We start from the raw sequence: 18,746 nt of genomic DNA on the forward strand, positions 1-18,746 counted from the left end.
TTTCCCTTTATTTTTTTAGTAGTTTATGTTTAACAGAGTACAACACTGTATTTGCTTTTTTATTTTTTGGTCTCTGCTGCTGCCTGATTGCATACTTCTGATTCCAAATGAGGTGTGTGGTTGACCGGTCAGTTTGTAACTCTGGGGTTTGTAACTCTGAGGTTCTACTGTACACCCTTTCCTCAGTGGCTCTTTCATTTCTTATTGTGATGTGGTAGTACAATAAAACTGAAGCAGCTTTAATGGAATGGCAAATAAAACGTACCACTTCTGACAGAGGATCAGCATAGGGCTATGAACCTCTTAAGAGCCACTTAAACCCTCAAAATAGGGCTTCAATGGAATTTAAGTGGGGGCCTGACCTCTGCAATGGTATCTTACTGTATGTGAACCAGCTGTGCTAGATTTCTTATCTGCTTCAGTCACATTATTTTTTTACCCTCACAGACATTTTTAATGAACGAGATAACTGTCCATACGTTTACAACACTGACCAGAGAGATACAGATGGGGATGGAGTAGGTGATCATTGTGATAACTGTCCATTGGTGCACAATCCCGATCAGGTAAACACTAAGCCCATTTGTGTGAGGAGCGATGGGTGGGAGGATTTGCTCTTGATGTGGGAAATCTGAAAGCAACCTTCTAACTGCTTGTATTAATGCTGACCTCAGAGGAGAGAAAGAGAGAGAAAATGTTTAAGGAACTAAACTAAATTATTATTATTATTTTTATGATGATTTGCATTGGAGTCAAGCACAGAGACCTCTACCAAGATCAGGACCCCATTGAGCTAGGCACTGTACAGACACATAGTAAAGGGCAATCCCTGCCTCAGAGAACATATCGCTTAAATAGATAAGAGGTGGAAGGGGAAAGAGTGACAGAGAAGCTAATTAATTCGCCCAAGGACTCAGATCAGCAACAGAACCAGAAATGGAGTCCAGGTCTCCTGACTCTCAGTCCAGTGCCCTGCCCATTAGACCATCTTGCCCTCCTTTATGATTTTTAGCTAGCTGATTGCTCTGTGGGGGTGTGGGAGATACAGTACAGACTCATTGGGTAAAAGGCCAGGAAGCTCTTCTATTATCACAGGATACAGAATAATTTGAATGATGTAATTTTAAAAGTTTGATATCCCACAAGCCACCAGTGCAAAATGCACTAAATTCACTTCTGAACTGGAGAGGCCCATTTCTCCTATCACAGGACATCAGTAACTGCGATTGATTTCAGTGACAGTTACTCAGACCTGTGGAAGGAGAATCATGCCCCTTCCTTCACAGAAGAGACATATCAATGCATGGAAAAGAAAAGGCCGTATTTTGCCCATTTTTCATTTCCACATAAAACATAAAGGCCCATTATGGCAATGATACACTCTGTTTAGTGACAATTCTCTTCTGCCTGCAATCCACCCACTTTACATAAAAAGAAAACTGCCCTGATCGGCAACATAATATATGAACAACTCTTTTATGTTATTTATGGTAAATTGCAGGTTCTGGTATGAACTGAAAGCAAAAGTTATGCAAAATAGTTTTGCAAGTTTTCAATGATTTAACACTGAATATTGCCTTGGTTCAGGTGAATGCCTTGGAATTTATAATTATGCAAAGTTATTGCACTTAGCTTCACCTCAGGGCTTATAATAACTAAACTTCATTGAGACCAATAGCAGCCACTCATACCTTAAGAACCTGGTCTGTGAAAGACAGTTCATATGAGCACTACACAGCTTGCACAGACTTCAATAATATGCGGTAACACACTCTCATGAGGGACTATCGGGCCAGCTGAAATGCATGATATCATATATGCATCTATTTTGTGCTTGCAATGCTAATTATGTTCCAGGGAAGAATTTTATCATATTGCACTTTGTTTTATTAAATGATTACATCTGATTTTTGTCCTGCAATGTGTCTAATGAATACTCTAGTGTCCATCCCAGATTTTTAAATTGTTATAACTGTTGCAGTCAAACCCCAAACAGCTGGCTTTAAGACTGAAAAGTTAGATCTGAATTGTCCATCCTTCTTTTGGACCTTTAACATTTTATATATATGAAAAAACCCTCCTCTTCAATGTAGGCATTAAACTTCCTTATATGTGAAAAACAACAGGTCTGATTTTCAGGTCTGGCCAAGTGCCGCTCCGTGCAGAGCCTGAGGGGTTTGGGGCAAAGATGTCGTTAACCCCACCTTTGCACTCCCTGTATTCCTGTGCCATTTGGAGAACAATTTGGCTCCCACTGCAAGTTAGAGAAACCTTAGGTCTGCTTTGAACTTCACTTGGCTCTCCATGGCTCCAAGAGTCCACATGGCAACAAAAATTGTCAGAATGCAGTGGCACTCCAGGCAAACCTCCTATCCTGACCACACCCCTGGCATGACCCTTATGATGCAGGCAGTGAAAACTCTATGGGTATGTCTACACTACAGTTAAAACTCCTCAGCTGGCCCATGCCCTGTGAGGGTTCTTGAACCTGGACTCCAGCCTGAACCCAAACATCTACACTGCAGTTAAACAGCCCCTTAACCCAAGCCCTGCAAGCCTGAGTCAGCATGGCATGGGCTAGTCATGGGTTTTTAATTGCAGTGTAGACATACCCTATGATGCACAGAGAACTCCTTTGCATCAGGGTTATTTCCTGTGGGCTAGATCTGACCAAGGTACAGCAGTGTAAAGGGGATGTATCAGACCTGTGAATTAAGACCAGTAGGTTCCAACCAACAAACTTAAACTAAGAGCCATGTAGGAAAATGTTTGCCCAAGTTTTGGTAAGATCTTCATTAACATTCTTCATATTAGAGTGAAAAAAATTGAAATTTTATTACATTTCTACTTCATAGAAATTTGTCACCACAATATAGGAGCTCTTCAGGAAGTTACTGAAAGAGAAATGTAGAGAATAAGAAAACATGTCATCTCAATTCTGTGCTTTGTAACAATCAAGATGCCAATGTTGTTGCCTGTTTTTTTCCTGTAGACTGACATAGATAATGACCTGGTTGGTGACCAGTGTGACAACAATGAGGACATAGATGAAGATGGCCACCAGAACAACCAAGATAACTGCCCCTACATCCCCAATTCTAACCAGGCTGACCATGATAAGGATGGCAAAGGGGATGCATGTGATTCTGACGATGACAATGATGGTGTTCCTGATGACAGGGACAATTGTCGGCTCATGTTCAACCCTGACCAAAAGGACTCTGATGGTAAGAACCAAGTAGCGTGGGTTTGATTCAGTTCTAAGTACATGAAGAACTGGTGCATGTATAGAATGCGAAGGATATTTTTTTCCATGGATAAAAGAAATAAGACATTTCGGACCAAATTGAGCCCTGAGGTAACAGGCCTGAGATCACTGACCTCAGTGAAGTTTCTCCTGTTTATGTCATGTCTGAACTTGGAACATTGTATTATTGTATTAAAGGGCATCAAACTAGAACTGGTCAAACATATAATATAGTTTTGATTAAATAATTGACTGTTATTTAAAAAAAAACAAATTTTCTGGGACAATTTTTCTTTCCTTTTCAAATGTTAATTTTTTGATGAAATATTAAACTAGAATTTTTTTAATTAAAAAAACTATTTCGGTTTTTGAAAACCAACACAACTGACAATTTTGGTATTCAACTTCAGTTTTTTATTGAAAGAACCAAAATATTCCATAACATTTAAAAATGAGAAATATTCATTTATTTGTAAATATACATGGAAAATATTTGCCATTTTTCAACCAACTCTACTAAAAATTGTTTCACAGAGGAAATACTTTAGGTATGTGTTGATCATGTACATTAGACAGTTACATAAATGGATGCAGTATTTTCCTTCATTTCTTGTCCTGAATTGTTGCGCTGTAGTCCTGGTCACTGTTAAACAGCTGTAATGGTCTACCACATAGATGGTTGCAGTTCAGTGGTTAATGAACTGTTACCAATATATATATAATATATAAACTATTTTGTGATCCTTTAGGATTAAAAACTGCTATATACGTTTGATATATTTATCAGTAATGATCCACAAAATAAATAAATATGAGTAATTTCTTAGTTACACAAGTGTAAATGAAATTGCTGGAGTTATTCCACATTGATGCTGGTGTAACTGAAAGCAAAATTTAGTTCATATGTTCATAGTGACGATACATTTACAGTGGACCAGTTCTCGATTGCTGCTCTGGTTACTTTGGAAATCCTTGGGTGATATAGAACAGTGATAGCAGTTCCCACACCTCCTCTACTCCCAGTATCCTGGTATAAGGGGGACATGGCTAGGATAAAGAGGGAATGACTTACATAACTCTGTTCCCTGCCAATCTCTAAAAAAAACAGGAGTACTTGTGGCACCTTAGAGACTAACAAATTTATTAGAACATAAGCTTTCGTGGGCTACAGCCCACTTCTTCAGATGCTGTGGCCCACGAAAGCTTATGCTCTAATAAATTTGTTAGTCTTTAAGGTGCCACAAGTACTCCTGTTCTTTTTGCGGATACAGACTAACACGGCTGCTACTCTGAAACCTGCCAATCTCTGTTGCAAACCTGGATAGAGTTTGTGGATGACATGGCTGGTTGGACAAATGCTTTCAATATCTTTTGAAACAAAATCAACTCTGTCAGCAGTCAGGACCACTGGGAACTTCAGCAACATATGCATTGAATAATTAAAATTCTTGTATGGATTCAAGAATTGCTTCTTTGATATTGGCAAAGGGGATAAAGTTGGAAATGCATAGTTTTTATCTTAAGTGTTAAGATAAACAAGTGCGGGAGTGCACAGCTGGTCAGAATTTGGAGTTCTACTTGGCTGTCAGACAGTGGAATGTGGAACCATTTTCCCACCAAGCTGAACTGCAGAAAGTCTTTGAGGTTCCTAAGGTTCATTATCCTTCTTTCTGTCAGAAAGCCCGTGCTTGAAGAATACAATGGTGATCAAGTGCACTAAAGATATTTTACATCTGCCTCTGATATAAGTCCTTGTTGGTGGCAGGATGGTACACTACATAGACTACTGGTCTCTTCCAGTGTAGTAATTCCTATGTGAACAGCTGTTGACTTATATAAATAGAGAAGGAGAGAGGTACAAAATGCTAACAATTTTTGCCTGTATATGTGTTCTGCTTGTAGGTGATGGCAGAGGTGATATCTGCAAAGATGATTTTGACAACGACAGTGTCCCAGATATTTATGACGTGTGCCCCGAAAATATTGACATCAGTGAAACTGACTTCAGAAAGTTCCAGATGGTCCCCCTGGATCCAAAGGGAACAGCTCAAATTGACCCCAACTGGGTTATTCGCCACCAGGGCAAAGAACTGGTGCAGACTGCCAACTCTGATCCTGGCATAGCAGTAGGTGAGTATCAAAAGAGAAAAGAATTATCTGGATTCTTTGGAACAGTGCTGGCTGAAACACATACAGAATAATACACAGCCCCAGACCTTAGGACAGAGATAGTGCTGTTTATCTTCAAAGCACTTTACTTTAACTACAACACTTTCTTCAACAAATTATTCCCATTTTATAGATAGGGGAAATGAGACAGAAGGTTTAAAATACACAGAGTCACTGTCAGAGCTGGGATTAGGACTCTGAATTTTTCATAGTGACCTGAGTGTTCAAGCTGCTAGACCACACTTCTATTATGGGTAGCACATCAAACAACTGCATAGTCTTGTTTCTCTTTTCATATAGAAGCCCAACATAGCATGGATTTGTTCATTTACTCAAATGGAAGTATATCTCCTGAGTGTCTGAGAGTGCCTGTGTGTATATACTTGTCAGAGATTTTTCCTATTGCTGTTGGCACAACTCTCTGCTCAACTAATGAAGAAAAAGCATTCTGTATTGAGGTTGTATATGAGAAAAAAGCCTATTGAGCTACTTGATTCCATTTCATTTTGGAATGTCAGCCGCTATATGTTAGACCTACCCACATGCATTTTTATAGAGTTAATTCTGATAGGTAAGAGGGAACATAGTTATTTCACTGATCTGAATAAATCAGGACTGAGGAAGGCTTGCAAACATACATCACATTTGTTGTTCTTCCTGCCAAATGCCTCCTCCTTGCTCCCAATTGGTATTGTAAGGGATCTTAATGTAAGACACTATAAATCTTAGTTTTTTCTTTAAAAGGGCTATCAAGTCATGTTGTTTCTGTAACAGCAGTATTACAAGAGGGAAAGGGACAGAAAAATGCAAAGACTACACAGAAACAAAGGTAAAAAGAGAGGATATCATCATCTTATCCTCATCCTGGTTTAAGGAATGAGACAGAACAGATATATAAGTACTATATAAACAGTACATATGACTTCATTCTCTCTCTCTCAACCCCTTCCCCCCCCCAATAAAAACCCTAGAAAGCCCAAAGCGACAGAAGTGGTATTACAGTCTGCTTTCAAGCATTCTGAATTTGCACCACATGGAGGAACTGAATATCTTGCACATTTAATCCTCTACCAGGTTTCGATGAGTTCACCTCTGTTGACTTCAGTGGCACATTCTATGTTAACACAGACCGTGATGACGATTATGCCGGGTTTGTGTTTGGTTATCAGTCCAGCAGTCGATTTTATGTTCTGATGTGGAAGCAAGTCACACAGACCTACTGGGAGGACAAGCCCACCAGGGCTTATGGTTATTCAGGGGTATCACTCAAAGTAGTGAACTCCACGACTGGCACTGGTGAGCACTTGAGAAATGCTCTCTGGCACACTGGAAACACACCTGGACAGGTAAGAGAATCAAATCTTCATACCATTGAGGGGTTAACAATATTGTAAAAAGGGGGCTGACACAAAAACCGGTTACCAATTAAAAAAGGGCACTGAGGCTCAGTATGCCAATAAGAGTAAGGAAAATAGTAAACGACTTTTCAATGTTATTTTAATTTTTGGATAAAATTGCCAGTCTTTTTAGATGCTTTTGTTGTTATTTATTTGTACTATTTACAAAGTAATGCAAAATGTACATAGATAAAAGAGTACAAAGTAGTTAAAAAGAACCTGCAAAATCAAAGGACAAGGTGTACAGGTAATTCTTCCAGCTTGGAGATAGTATTGGTGTTACAATGGGCTTTATTCTCTTCAGATGGGTGTTTAAACACCCACCTTTGGGGCATCACATATATTTGATGATTATATTTCTGAACGTGGCTGTGTTCAGAACGTTTGCTGCAAACTCCCAAGTCTTGTAATAACTTCACACGGTGGCCCTTGTGACCCTACGGAAGCCTATTGAAGTCAGTTGGGCACCACACAAGCACAGGGATCCAACTGCATACAGTTCATTCCAGGGTCTGAGCCTTCCTGGAGAGTTTTATTGTGCCAGAGATTTGAAACAATATACAATAAATATTGAGCCAGTCTTGCAGTAGCGCTTACTCAGCTGATTAGTCCCATTTCTTTCAATGTAGCTCCTCACATAGGTACGTGTAGCAGGATCAGTTCTGTAGGGTGAACATTGTGTGAGTGTGTGTGTGTGTATCTGAACATGTACAGAACTCAAAGACAAAATATATTCCCAGGTCTCCACTCCCCTTTACTTTCCTTGCACTTTTTCATCAATTATCAACATTTTCATCAAGTGGTCTGGAAATAAATATAAAATTACTGCTGATAAAATTTTTGGATGACACAAAGCTTACCAGAGTCGTAAATAATGATGAAGACATGCCAGTCATCTAGCGTGATCTGGATCGCTTGATAAGCTGGGCCCATTCAAAAAAGAAATGTAGGCCATACTTACAGAATGGCAACTATATTCTGGAAAACAGTGATTCTGAAAAGGATCTAGGACTCAGAGTGGATGAGCAACTGAACATGAGCTCTTAGTGTGATGCTGTGACAAAAAGAGCTCATGTGCTCCTTGGATGTATAAACAGGGAAATAGTGAATAGGAGGAGGGAGGTTACATCTGTATGCAGCATTGGTGAGACCTGTTCTGGAATGCTGCATCAAGTTCTAGTGCCCATATTTTAAAAAGGATACTAAAAAATTAGAGGGTGAAGTAAAGAGCCAAAAAATGCTTTGAGTAATAAATAAAATGCCTTGGAGGGAGAGACTTAAAGAGCTCAATCTGTTTAATTTATCCAAGAGAAGACTAAGAGGTGACTTGATTACAGTGTCTAATACCTTCATGGGGAAGGTTGGAGGGAATACGGTGCACTAAAGGATTCTTTAATCTAGCAGAGAAAGGCCTAACAAGAACCAATGGCTAGAAGTCGAAGCCAGACAAATTCAAATTAGAAATTAGGTATAATTTTTTGACAGTGAGGGTGGAACAAACTAGCAAGGGAAATGGTGGATTCTCCATCTCTAATATCTTCACATCTTTCTGGGAAGATATTCTTTAACACAAGATATTCTTTAACACAAGTTATTGGGCTCAATACAGTGGTAACTGGGTGAAATTTTATGGCCTGTGATAGACAGGAGGTCAAACTAGAAGATCTAATTGTCCCTTCTGGCCTTAAAGTCTATGAATCTATGAATTAATCTACTTGTTTGAAAGTAACTGATGTATAATTGAAGATGGCAATTTTCATGTTACTTAATATAGGTGACCAGAGTGTGGGGGGAATGGCGTTCAGTATCACTAAATTTTAAAGTGATTTTTAGTTTGGTGATACAAAGAAAATAGGCTGTGATCAGATATCCAGTTGCTGTAGTACAAACTGTTTCTAATGAAGCATTTGTATTCCTACTATAGGTACGTACCTTGTGGCATGACCCCAAGAATGTTGGCTGGAAAGATTATACTGCCTATAGGTGGCAGTTGATTCACAGGCCTAAAACAGGATTAATAAAGTAAGCGGTATTTCAGTGCCTACAAATTTCCTAATAATATAGCTGTCGTTTCTAATGAAGTAGTGGCTTTTAATGGTTTGTTTGTTAATTCCAGTGCTGATGATTCATTCATGGCAGACTGTTTCTCTATTTTTGGAACATTTTATTAGATTTTAAATAACTTCTCTCTCTCCTCACACACACACATCAGATGTGTTCAATTTCATTAGGACTGTTCAGTATTTACATAAACTAAATATTATTAAATAAAAATATATTTAATTCTTACTAAATAACTGTTTTGTAAAGTAGCCAAGAAAGAGAAATTCCAAAACAATACTCAAAGTAAGATTAAAACTTGACATTTTTTTTCCTATCTAGTTCAGCATTCTGTCTCTGACAGTGGCTTACACCAGGTACTCCAGAAACATGTGTAAACACCTCTGTAATGCACACAAAAATGCACTGCTATGTATTAGTTATGAAGGATATCTTTTCCTAACCCTAACTGGTTATCTTATGCCTTTTAAAAATGAGGATTGACAGTGCAGATAATTTTTAACCTGCAGTAAATACTGTAACTGTATATTACATTTTTATTGGGGAAATTATCTCTTGCCTCTTTAGACCTGAATAGCCCAGGACTCATCAGGACTAATACAGTTTTGTTCTGTTGCATGATGTGGGGAGTAGAAAGGATTTGGGGACCACATGGGTCATCCATTACATTAGAAAGAATAAAAGACAGTTTATCTATGTAATATAAGCCATCCTGCTTTAGAGCATAGGCCAGCGATTAATTGACAAAGGATAGAAAGATACTCCTGTTATGGGCAGGTTATTTCACAGTTGTGCACTCACTATGGTGTTTCTTGCACTTTCCTCTGAAGCAGCTGGTACTGGCCACTGTCAGACAGGATACTGCTCTAGTGGGCTCATTGCCCTAATCTAATGTGGCAGGTCCTATGGTCCTTGTACATGAAGCTCCTTCATCCTACTGAGAATTCTAATAGAAAAAGAAAAATTAACTAGGTTTTTGAATAGTCATTAAAATGTATTTATTTGTGAGGAGGTAACAGACTTACTGTGAGTCAATTAAATTATGTGTATATTTCTCAAGCTAACCTCTAAGCATAAAGAGGCATGTGGCTAATCAACATTAAGAACATGACACTACTTCTTGACACTCCAGAAGATTTAGCTGTAATAACACAAGGATTTTGGAAATTCTTTGCAGATGATGTTCATAAAATTACTCATGAAACAGCGCCAGGGCTTCCAATAAATGGGCTATGACTACCAGACAGACTCGGGGAGGTATAACAGAGGAATGACCCATGTAATAAACTTGTACTACATGGCACCTAGTGTTAGAATTCAACATCATATCATCACCTGACAGCTGCTATTACATGTTTCAACCTTGGAATGTTCTGTTGATTCACTATACTAATCTAAAACATGTCTTTCTTTACAGAGTTTTAGTATATGAAGGAAAACAGGTCATGGTAGACTCTGGACCAATCTATGATACGACCTATGCTGGTGGACGATTAGGTCTTTTTGTCTTCTCTCAAGAAATGGTCTACTTCTCTGACCTCAAATATGAATGCAGAGGTTAGTTTTTCAGTGAACTAGGCAATTATGAAAGTTTTATTTATGCCACGATTACTTCAATCTCCCAGCTAAACACGAGGGCAGTGGTTTCAAACTGTGGGTCACGACCCAGAAGTGGGATGCAGAATGTAAGGCACTGGGTTGTGGCGGCTCTGGTCAGCACCACTGACCGGGCCATTAGAAGTCCCATCAGTTGTGCTGCCCGGCTAAGGCAAGCTAGTCCCTACCTGTTCTGATACTGCGCTGCACCCCGGAAGTGGCGAGCAGCAGGTCTGAGAACCGGCCAATGGGAGCTGAGGGGCCGGTGACTGCGGGTGAGAGCTGCGCAGAACTGCTTGCATGCCTCTGCTTAGGAGCCGGACCTGCTGCTGGCTACTTCCAGGATGCAACAAGGTCCCAATGCCAGGACAGGCAGGAAGCCTGCCTCTGCACCCCTCTTGCACCGCTGACTGGGAGCCGCCCACGATAAGCCAATGCCCCAATCCCCTGCCCCAGCCCTGAGCCCCCACAAACTTGGAGCCCCTTCCTGCACCCCAAGCTCTTCATCTCTGGCCCCACCCCAGAGCCTGTACCCCCAGCCCAGAGCCCTGACCCCCTCCCACACCTCAACCCCCTGCTACAGTCCTGAGCCCCCCTGCATCCCAAACCCCTCATCCCCAGCCCCACCCCAGAGCCTGCACCACCAGACCAGAGCCCTGACCTCCTCCTGCATTCCAATCCCTTGCCCCAGCCCAGATCCACCTCCCACACCCTGAACCCCTCATTTCCAGCCCCACCCCACAGCCCTCACCCCCACACCCCAGCCCTCTACTGCAGTTCTGTGCTCCTCTCACACCCCAAACCCCTCATCCCCAGCTCCATTGCGTCACGGGCAACTGGGTCGCCAGAAAAAAAGGTTGAAAACCACTGCACTAGGGAGAAAAGATAGAAATAGAAAGTATCTTCCAGTTGTTGAATGGAATCCTTAATCTGTCAATCATTCTGAAATAACTCAATCAATTCTTAACTATGAATGAAACAAGAGGGAGTTTATTCTGAGTTGATCAACATGCTGTCCTGAAACAAGTGGACTTAAGCATTTGCTTAACTGCTTTCCTGAATGAGGGCATGACTGTATAACATACAGCAATAATCCTGATAAATTTCAGCCAGAAGGCATGTTCCAAAGCCATAAGGGACCACAGCATAATTTAGACACTGATTCATTAAAATAGCTTGGATCCCACTAGTCTTAATGTAAATCTGAATAACCACAAACACATGTTTAATACAATCTGCCTGGAAAAAGAAGATGGAATTATCTGAGGGAGATATGTGTTTGGAACTGTGTGTGTGTATATCCAGCGCATTAGTGTGTGTTGCATGTGTGATGGTCACCTTCATGCCCGACACACTGGGAGTGAAGCAGGGAATCTCTAGAGCTAAAAGTGTGAACTGCTATAGCTTGAGCTAAAGAGCCAATGTTACCTAGCTGGCAGATGTAACAACTCATATCCTCTATTGATCAGAGCAGGACTTGTAACATGTATTCAGTAGTGGGTTACTCATGCACTTGCAGACTTATGGATAGCCCTTCTTTAAGGAGGCATTAAGGATTCAGTGGATATTTTCAATTCCCATTTTATAGAAGTGTAGGACTGGAAAGGACCTCAATAGGTCATCTTGTCCAGTCCTCTGGACTCAAGGCAGGACTAAGTAATAACTAGATCATTCCTTACAGGTGTTTGCCTAACCTATTCTGAAAAACCTCCAAATATGGTGATTCATGCAGTCTCCATTTAAAAAAATATAATGAAACCATCCACAATGTTATAAATGTGAAAATATAGTACTATTAAAAAGAAAATGAACTCAGAACAGGAAAAATAATCTTTGTATTACACAGGCTGCTTCCCTTTTACTATAGCACATTTGAGCTCTTGTTCCATTTTTACTGTATTCCAAACCAAATATGCCTCTGCACCAATTAATATCTGTTTCTCTTTTACTTTAGATTTCTGAGCTATGGTTGCTACATTACCAGCAAAGTACTGTAGATGCTGTGCAACCTAGACACCTCAGTACATCCTGGTACTCCCAACTTCTCTTTCTGTGTACCTCCTCCTCCTCCGGCCTTCTGTTCAACTAACCTTGTACCTCCCTGCTGCCAAGAGTGGCTTAGCCAATCCTGCGCTCAAGTGCCTTCTGAAAACTAAGACTAATGGGACCTAAATGTGAGCGTCCAACCCACCACTGAAGCAAAAGCAGATTGATACATTAGAACATTTTTGTAGAGTGAAAACTTAGCAAGACTTGTTTATTTGTTTTTTTACAAAGGAATGACGTTTACATATAAAGTGTAATTACTTAATGTATTTATATATATATGGAGAAAAAGGGGATGCATATCATCCATTGTCTTAAACTAAGTGGGAAAAAAAGTGTTAAAACCACTTTTTTATGCGTAGGGTTGACACTTCCCTTGCTCCGATCAGGGCTGGACCTCAGTAACACAAAACCTCTGAGCCTAATTTCAGTAAAATAACAAAGGGACCACACCAACAATATCTAGCCTAATAAGGAAGAAGCCATTGGAGAATAAAGTGAAGGCCACATAATATGAAGATGGCTTGATGCAAAAAGATCTTTCAGCTGATAAGGATGCTTTTACTAACTCTTCAAAAATACCTTTTAAGATTAGAAGTTGCTGAAACTTCAGATTTTTAGTTTCAAATAATGTCTAACTAGAAATAACAATGCATGTTATTTGTATGGACTTAAATCAGGACAAATACAATTGAACCAGCTCTTAAACTTCAACATAAGAAAGCATAGCAATTCAGTTAAGCACATAAGGCCATCCACTGTGGCTTTTATAAAATGGTTTCCAGTTGGCCAGTGTACATCTTTTTTTGCATTCCCTCTTGCTAAACATATTTCATGACCATCTGGAACAAGTTGAACCTGAACCACTTTTCCATCTCTGCTGCAAAAAGCACTTTGACATCCTGAATCCTGATCTAGGATTATGAAAAGGTAGCCACGCTACCATTACCTGATTTGGAAATTCGGAAATTAAGGTTCCAGTTATAAATATTTTGTTAATATTTATCATGATTACACATACTGCTACCTTCTCTGATAATTTATTTTTAAAGCCTGTCATACAGTGCATTAGTAATGCATTATTAACAAATAATGCTAGAACAATCTGTTAAAAAAGCATATCACAACATGAAGATATCATTGAAGCAATGTACACCCTTGTTTAAACATGCGGTTTTAGGTCATTACAATCCAGCATGCTCTAAAGTAGCACATGATTAAATAAATAATAATGAGGAATTTATAAATGGAACCTTAATATATATATACGGTTATCCTAATTTTAGTATTTTGTATTGTTACCTATGTCTGCTGTATATAGAACTGTTTTATTTTTTAAATAATGCTGAAGGGATACCAGTGTTTATTCTAACCAGATACAACAGTTATTCAGTTATACAATAGTATGCAAGTATTTAACACTTTTTTGTTTTGTTTAAGATGTATGAGCTTTGTTCACAAAAAAAACCTCTTGCTGGTGTAATTTTAATCACAGATGAGGTTTACTAAGGGAATACAGTATCTCTTGCCTTATCATAGGGCATGGTGAGCCAAATGTTGACTCAGCTCATTTTTTCCTTTTAAATAGATTTTACTGCTATATTCATTAGAAAGAATTCACAGTTTGGGGCTTTATTGCACATTTTACAGTCTCTTTATATTAACAAACCCTTTTTTAAAAAAAAAAAAATCCTCCTTATGAGGTTTTTTGAGTTTGTTGCAATTCATACTTTTGTTGTTTCAAATTGTATCCCCAAGTCCCAATGAGAAAGTGGGGAGATTTCATTAAATGTAATGATTGTGATGGACGTGTAGGGTTTTTTGGTTTGGTTTTGTGAAAGCATGACATCAGTGTGGGGATGAAGATGTTAATATTTAGATTGTACCATAATTTTCCTATTCTATGTAAATTATTTATGAAGATTTTCTTTTTTCTTTTTCTTTTTTTCTTTGCAAGGGTGTGTGTGTGCATGTGAGAGAAAAAAGGAGGGAGAGAATGAGATCAATGAAACTTCACTTTGTTTTGCCAAAGATTGTAAATAATTATTTATTTGTTTACACAGACAAAATTCACCATTTAACATCCTGCTTCATTTAGTCAGATCATCATTTTTTATATTTTAACAATTAATGATAGGAAATAAACTGTAAAAAGGTTTTATAAAAAAAAAATCTCTTTACCTTTTTTATAGTTAAAAATGTTTCTTTAAAAAAGAAAAAAAGAAAGAGCTACCAGGCCCTGAAACTCTCTGGTAACTAAACAAACCTGTTGCTTGGTTATAAATCATTTCATGTCAAACGGATCTGTTGGTTAGTTACAAATCATTGAGTATATTTTAAGGATGTAACAGCAGGCTTCCTGGTCTCATTGAAAAGAGCCATAATTCCACATAATAACACGGCTACCCCCTGATACTTGACATAATTCCACTTGAGCCACTTAATCTCTTGGTGAACCACCCAAAATTGTTTTATTTCTGACACTATAATTGAGAAATTCACTCCTGCTTCTTGTCATTGCCAGACAAATGCACAGGTTTCTGCACTGGATCTTGGCCCAGCGTAACTGAACAGATGTATAGTTTGGTCCTGTAATCCTTACTCCCACACATCCTATTGAAGTCAATGGGATATATTAGTGTGAATAAAGATTACCCACACAATCAAGGGTTTCAGGAATGAGCGCTTTGGGATGGTTCACACAGAACAAGAAATGAGAAAAAAAATCTCAAAACAACACGATGATAAGATGATGGTAGATGATAAACTGCAATCATTTGGAGAGGGGGCAGGTGAATTGGTTTAGAAAAAACAAGAACACCCATCATGCCAAAACTTTGCAAACTTTGCAAAATGAACCTGAACCAAACATTTCTTTAAATGTCTGAATAGGCCTGCACACCCCCAACTTTAATTTTCACGTGCCTTTCCAATTTGGTGTTCCAACGGGGATTGGAAACAAAAGTTTGTTCAGGTGACACTTCTAGATATGATCTGAAGTATGAGAAATGTCACACAAGAAAGCCATAGAATCTTTTGCTAAAACCCCAAAATCTTTCGAAAGCATATCTGAACTGATTCCGATCTCCAGGCTTGTGGAGAGTTATCCATCACTAGCTTTGACTGCCATTTGGGCTGCAGAGGCAAAGGCTGTTTTGACATATTGTGGCAGATAGCCTCAGAGAAAGGAAAAGTCTAATAACAACAGCATGACAAAAATACAGGGTGTCTGAAGAAAATAGGGATGAAAATGCCTGAAAAGAAAGTACTGCTACGAGTTAATGCATTCATATAAAACAATAACATACTCTGACTTTCCTTCATATTTCTAGCTAAATTAGAACTGAGGACCTTGAAGAAGTTCAGAAACATTTGGTTAACATTTGAAAAAAAAACATTTTTTTTTTTTGCAGCCTCTGAACTTCTTTTTTCAAGATGGAAATGGAAAGAAAAGTGTTGAAAGAGACCAAAAAGCAGACTATTTCTTCAGTGTGGTGGGAGCAGTGGGCCAGTGACTAGAATTGAGTTCTGGTTCTGACACTGATTTGTTTTGTCCACTGTCACACATCACTTACAGTCTTTGGGCCTCAGTTGCCCTGTGTATAGAACAGGAATGATAAAATTTGCCCTCCATGGCAAAGTGCTTTGAGATCTGTGGGTGAAAAGTGCTATATAATTGCCATGTATTATTATTTCTGGACCAAACAAACCAATCAATACTGAAAATCCCATGAAAGCAAGTTATGACTAGATTTCCAGTCCAATTTTGCAGCAGTTTAGCTATTTTAGATAAGTTTCAGCTAGGCCTCTGAATTTTAGAGTGTTTATCTGAACTGAGCTACTGAATCTTTAAAAGTTTGTTCAGCACCAGGTTAAAATATCTACAAGGGTTTTCATCCATGAGGAAGACAAAAACAAGAGTCAGACCTGTGACCTCTCATGTTAAACAGCCTGAAAAGTAGCATAAGTAATGTTAACATCTGTGTCTACAATAGGTGTTGGAAGTAGGAGTGCTGGAGGTGCTGCCGCACCCACTGGCTTGAAGTGGTTTCCCTCATATACAGCATTTACAATTTGGTTCAATGGCTCTCAGCACCCCCACTATATAAATTGTTCCAGCACCCCTGATGTCTACTGCTTGCTAGTTTCATTCTGGGACAGCAGTTGAACAGAATGTAAGTCAGTGAGCCAAATCCTGATCTTGGTGAACTCGGTGGGAGTTTTGCCGTTGACTTCAATGGGATCTGGGTTAGGTTCAGTGTTCAATTTTCACAGCAAAAGTCAGTAAAAGAAAAGCTAATGCTCACATGGGAACATCTGCTGTACAAAGCCATTTGAAAAATAAATAACTATGTAATAACTTGGCAAAGATTTGTTCCCAACATGGAGGGGACCACCCCTGTAGAGCAGGAAGGGAGACCTTGAAACAAAAGGAACATAGAACCACTCAAACCAAAGGGCCATCTGATTCAGTATCCTGTCTCTTGACAGGGGCCAAAATCAAATGCTTCAGCGGAAGGTGTAAAACCCATATGATTAAAAATAATACATTAACATGCCTATGGGGGAAATGTTCTTCCTAGCCCCATGCATTAAAGGCTAGTGGTTGGCTTATGTCCTGAAGCATGAGTGTTGTTTACTTTAGCAAGCTAATATAATTGCAGATAATCTTATTATTCCTGTTTGTGTCTAATTTATTTGAATGCCACTTCTTGGCCTCAGTAAACTCCAACAGTGAGTCCCACAGTTTGATCATGCATGACATAAAATATATATTTCCTCTTATCAGTTGTAAATGTATTACCTTTTCCTTTCATTGGATGGCCTTTTTTTCTTGCCTTATGAGAGAGGGTAAATAATATATACCTCTATCATGTCAGTTCTGAATCATTTCCTTCCCAAACCAATTTGTTCTTTATAAAGCTATGTAACTGGGAGGAGATGCTATCATTCTGTGTGTGTGTGTGTGTGTGTGTGTGTGTGTGTGTTGTGTGTGTGGGGGGGCACCCTGCCTGCTGATGGGGGAAAGCTTTACAACAGCTGCCATTTTGAATTTCAGTACAGATACAGAGACACTCACTGTAGTCACTCTCTCTCTCTCACATGGAGACTCTGTAGTTTGTTGTTTTTCTTAATCTGAAATAAATCATCTAGACTGAAAAATACTTGTTTTATCTGCCCCAACATTGTCTCCTCCTAATTTCTAACTGGTAGCGATTGGTTTAAACCTTGAAACATGAGGCTTAATATCTCTTCCATAGTTTATTGGCATTAACTACAGCAGCGCTAGACATTCTTGTTATTTATATAAATGTCCAATCCCCTGAATCTTGCCAAATGTTTGGCCTCAATGACATTTTGTAGTAGTGAGTTCAACACTAATTATACGTTGTCTGGAAAAATTATTTCCTATCAGTTTTGAATTTGCCACCTTTTAATTTAATTGACTGCCCATTTGTTTTTGTATTGTGAGACACAGAGAACAGAAAGGTTCCAATCTACCTTTGCTATCCCATTCAGTATTTTATAAACTTTTATCGTGTCCCTGCTTATTTTTCTCCTTTCTTCCTACAAGAACTTTTCTATGCCCCTAATCGTTTACAATATTCTTTGGGGGGGGGGGGGGTGGAGCATATAATATTCTAGATGAGACAGTATTATTGATATATATAATGGTAATATAATATTTACCATGTTATTTTCCATCCTGTCCCTTATACATCGTACCTTCTTGTTTGCTTTCCAGACTGCAGCTGCACATTGAGCAGACATCTTCATTCAGTCATGTACAATTTTGCCCTTTCCTGAGTTGATACAGTTAATTTAGAACCCTGTAAGGTGTATGAGTCATACATCTGTTTCTTTCCAATGTATATTGCCTGTGGGAGTGGGGTCACAGTGCAGGGGTGGGGCCACAGGGGCAGAGTCACATGGGGCCTTATGTCCCACTATGCATAAGGAACTGGATTGCCTTACTTCACCCTTGAAATATCTGTTCTAATGAGATCCTTTTCTATTGCTGGGAATTCAAGCTCAGCTATTTTTGCCTTTAATCTTTTTGTACTAGCACATAGACATGTGTAGACTTTATTCCTGGGTGTACTTTCTTAATATAACATGCTTATCGGCACCGTTATCATTTTGGATTGTACCTCAATGACTTCAACTTCTGCTTCCTGCAGTGCTGTTGTAATTCTTTCCTCTACTGCTAGATGCATAGTTTCTTGTGT

At 39.0% G+C, this 18,746-nt stretch overlaps 1 protein-coding gene across 1 annotated transcript in view; it reads left to right on the plus strand.

The window, feature by feature from the left end:
- Window positions 1-17,679, plus strand: part of THBS2 (thrombospondin 2) — a 49,950-nt gene extending 32,271 nt beyond the window's left edge. The window contains exons 16-22 of the mRNA XM_054023275.1: window positions 448-566; window positions 2,993-3,227; window positions 5,150-5,377; window positions 6,491-6,762; window positions 8,738-8,835; window positions 10,292-10,431; window positions 12,425-17,679. Of these exons, the coding sequence (XP_053879250.1) occupies window positions 448-566; window positions 2,993-3,227; window positions 5,150-5,377; window positions 6,491-6,762; window positions 8,738-8,835; window positions 10,292-10,431; window positions 12,425-12,432 (1,100 nt within the window). The 3' untranslated portion in view covers window positions 12,433-17,679. The remainder of the gene's footprint in view (window positions 1-447; window positions 567-2,992; window positions 3,228-5,149; window positions 5,378-6,490; window positions 6,763-8,737; window positions 8,836-10,291; window positions 10,432-12,424) is intronic.
- Window positions 17,680-18,746: the final 1,067 nt, after the last annotated feature.

Source organism: Malaclemys terrapin, chromosome 3 (genome assembly GCF_027887155.1).
Source record: "Malaclemys terrapin pileata isolate rMalTer1 chromosome 3, rMalTer1.hap1, whole genome shotgun sequence".
NCBI classification, from domain to species: Eukaryota; Metazoa; Chordata; order Testudines; family Emydidae; genus Malaclemys; species Malaclemys terrapin.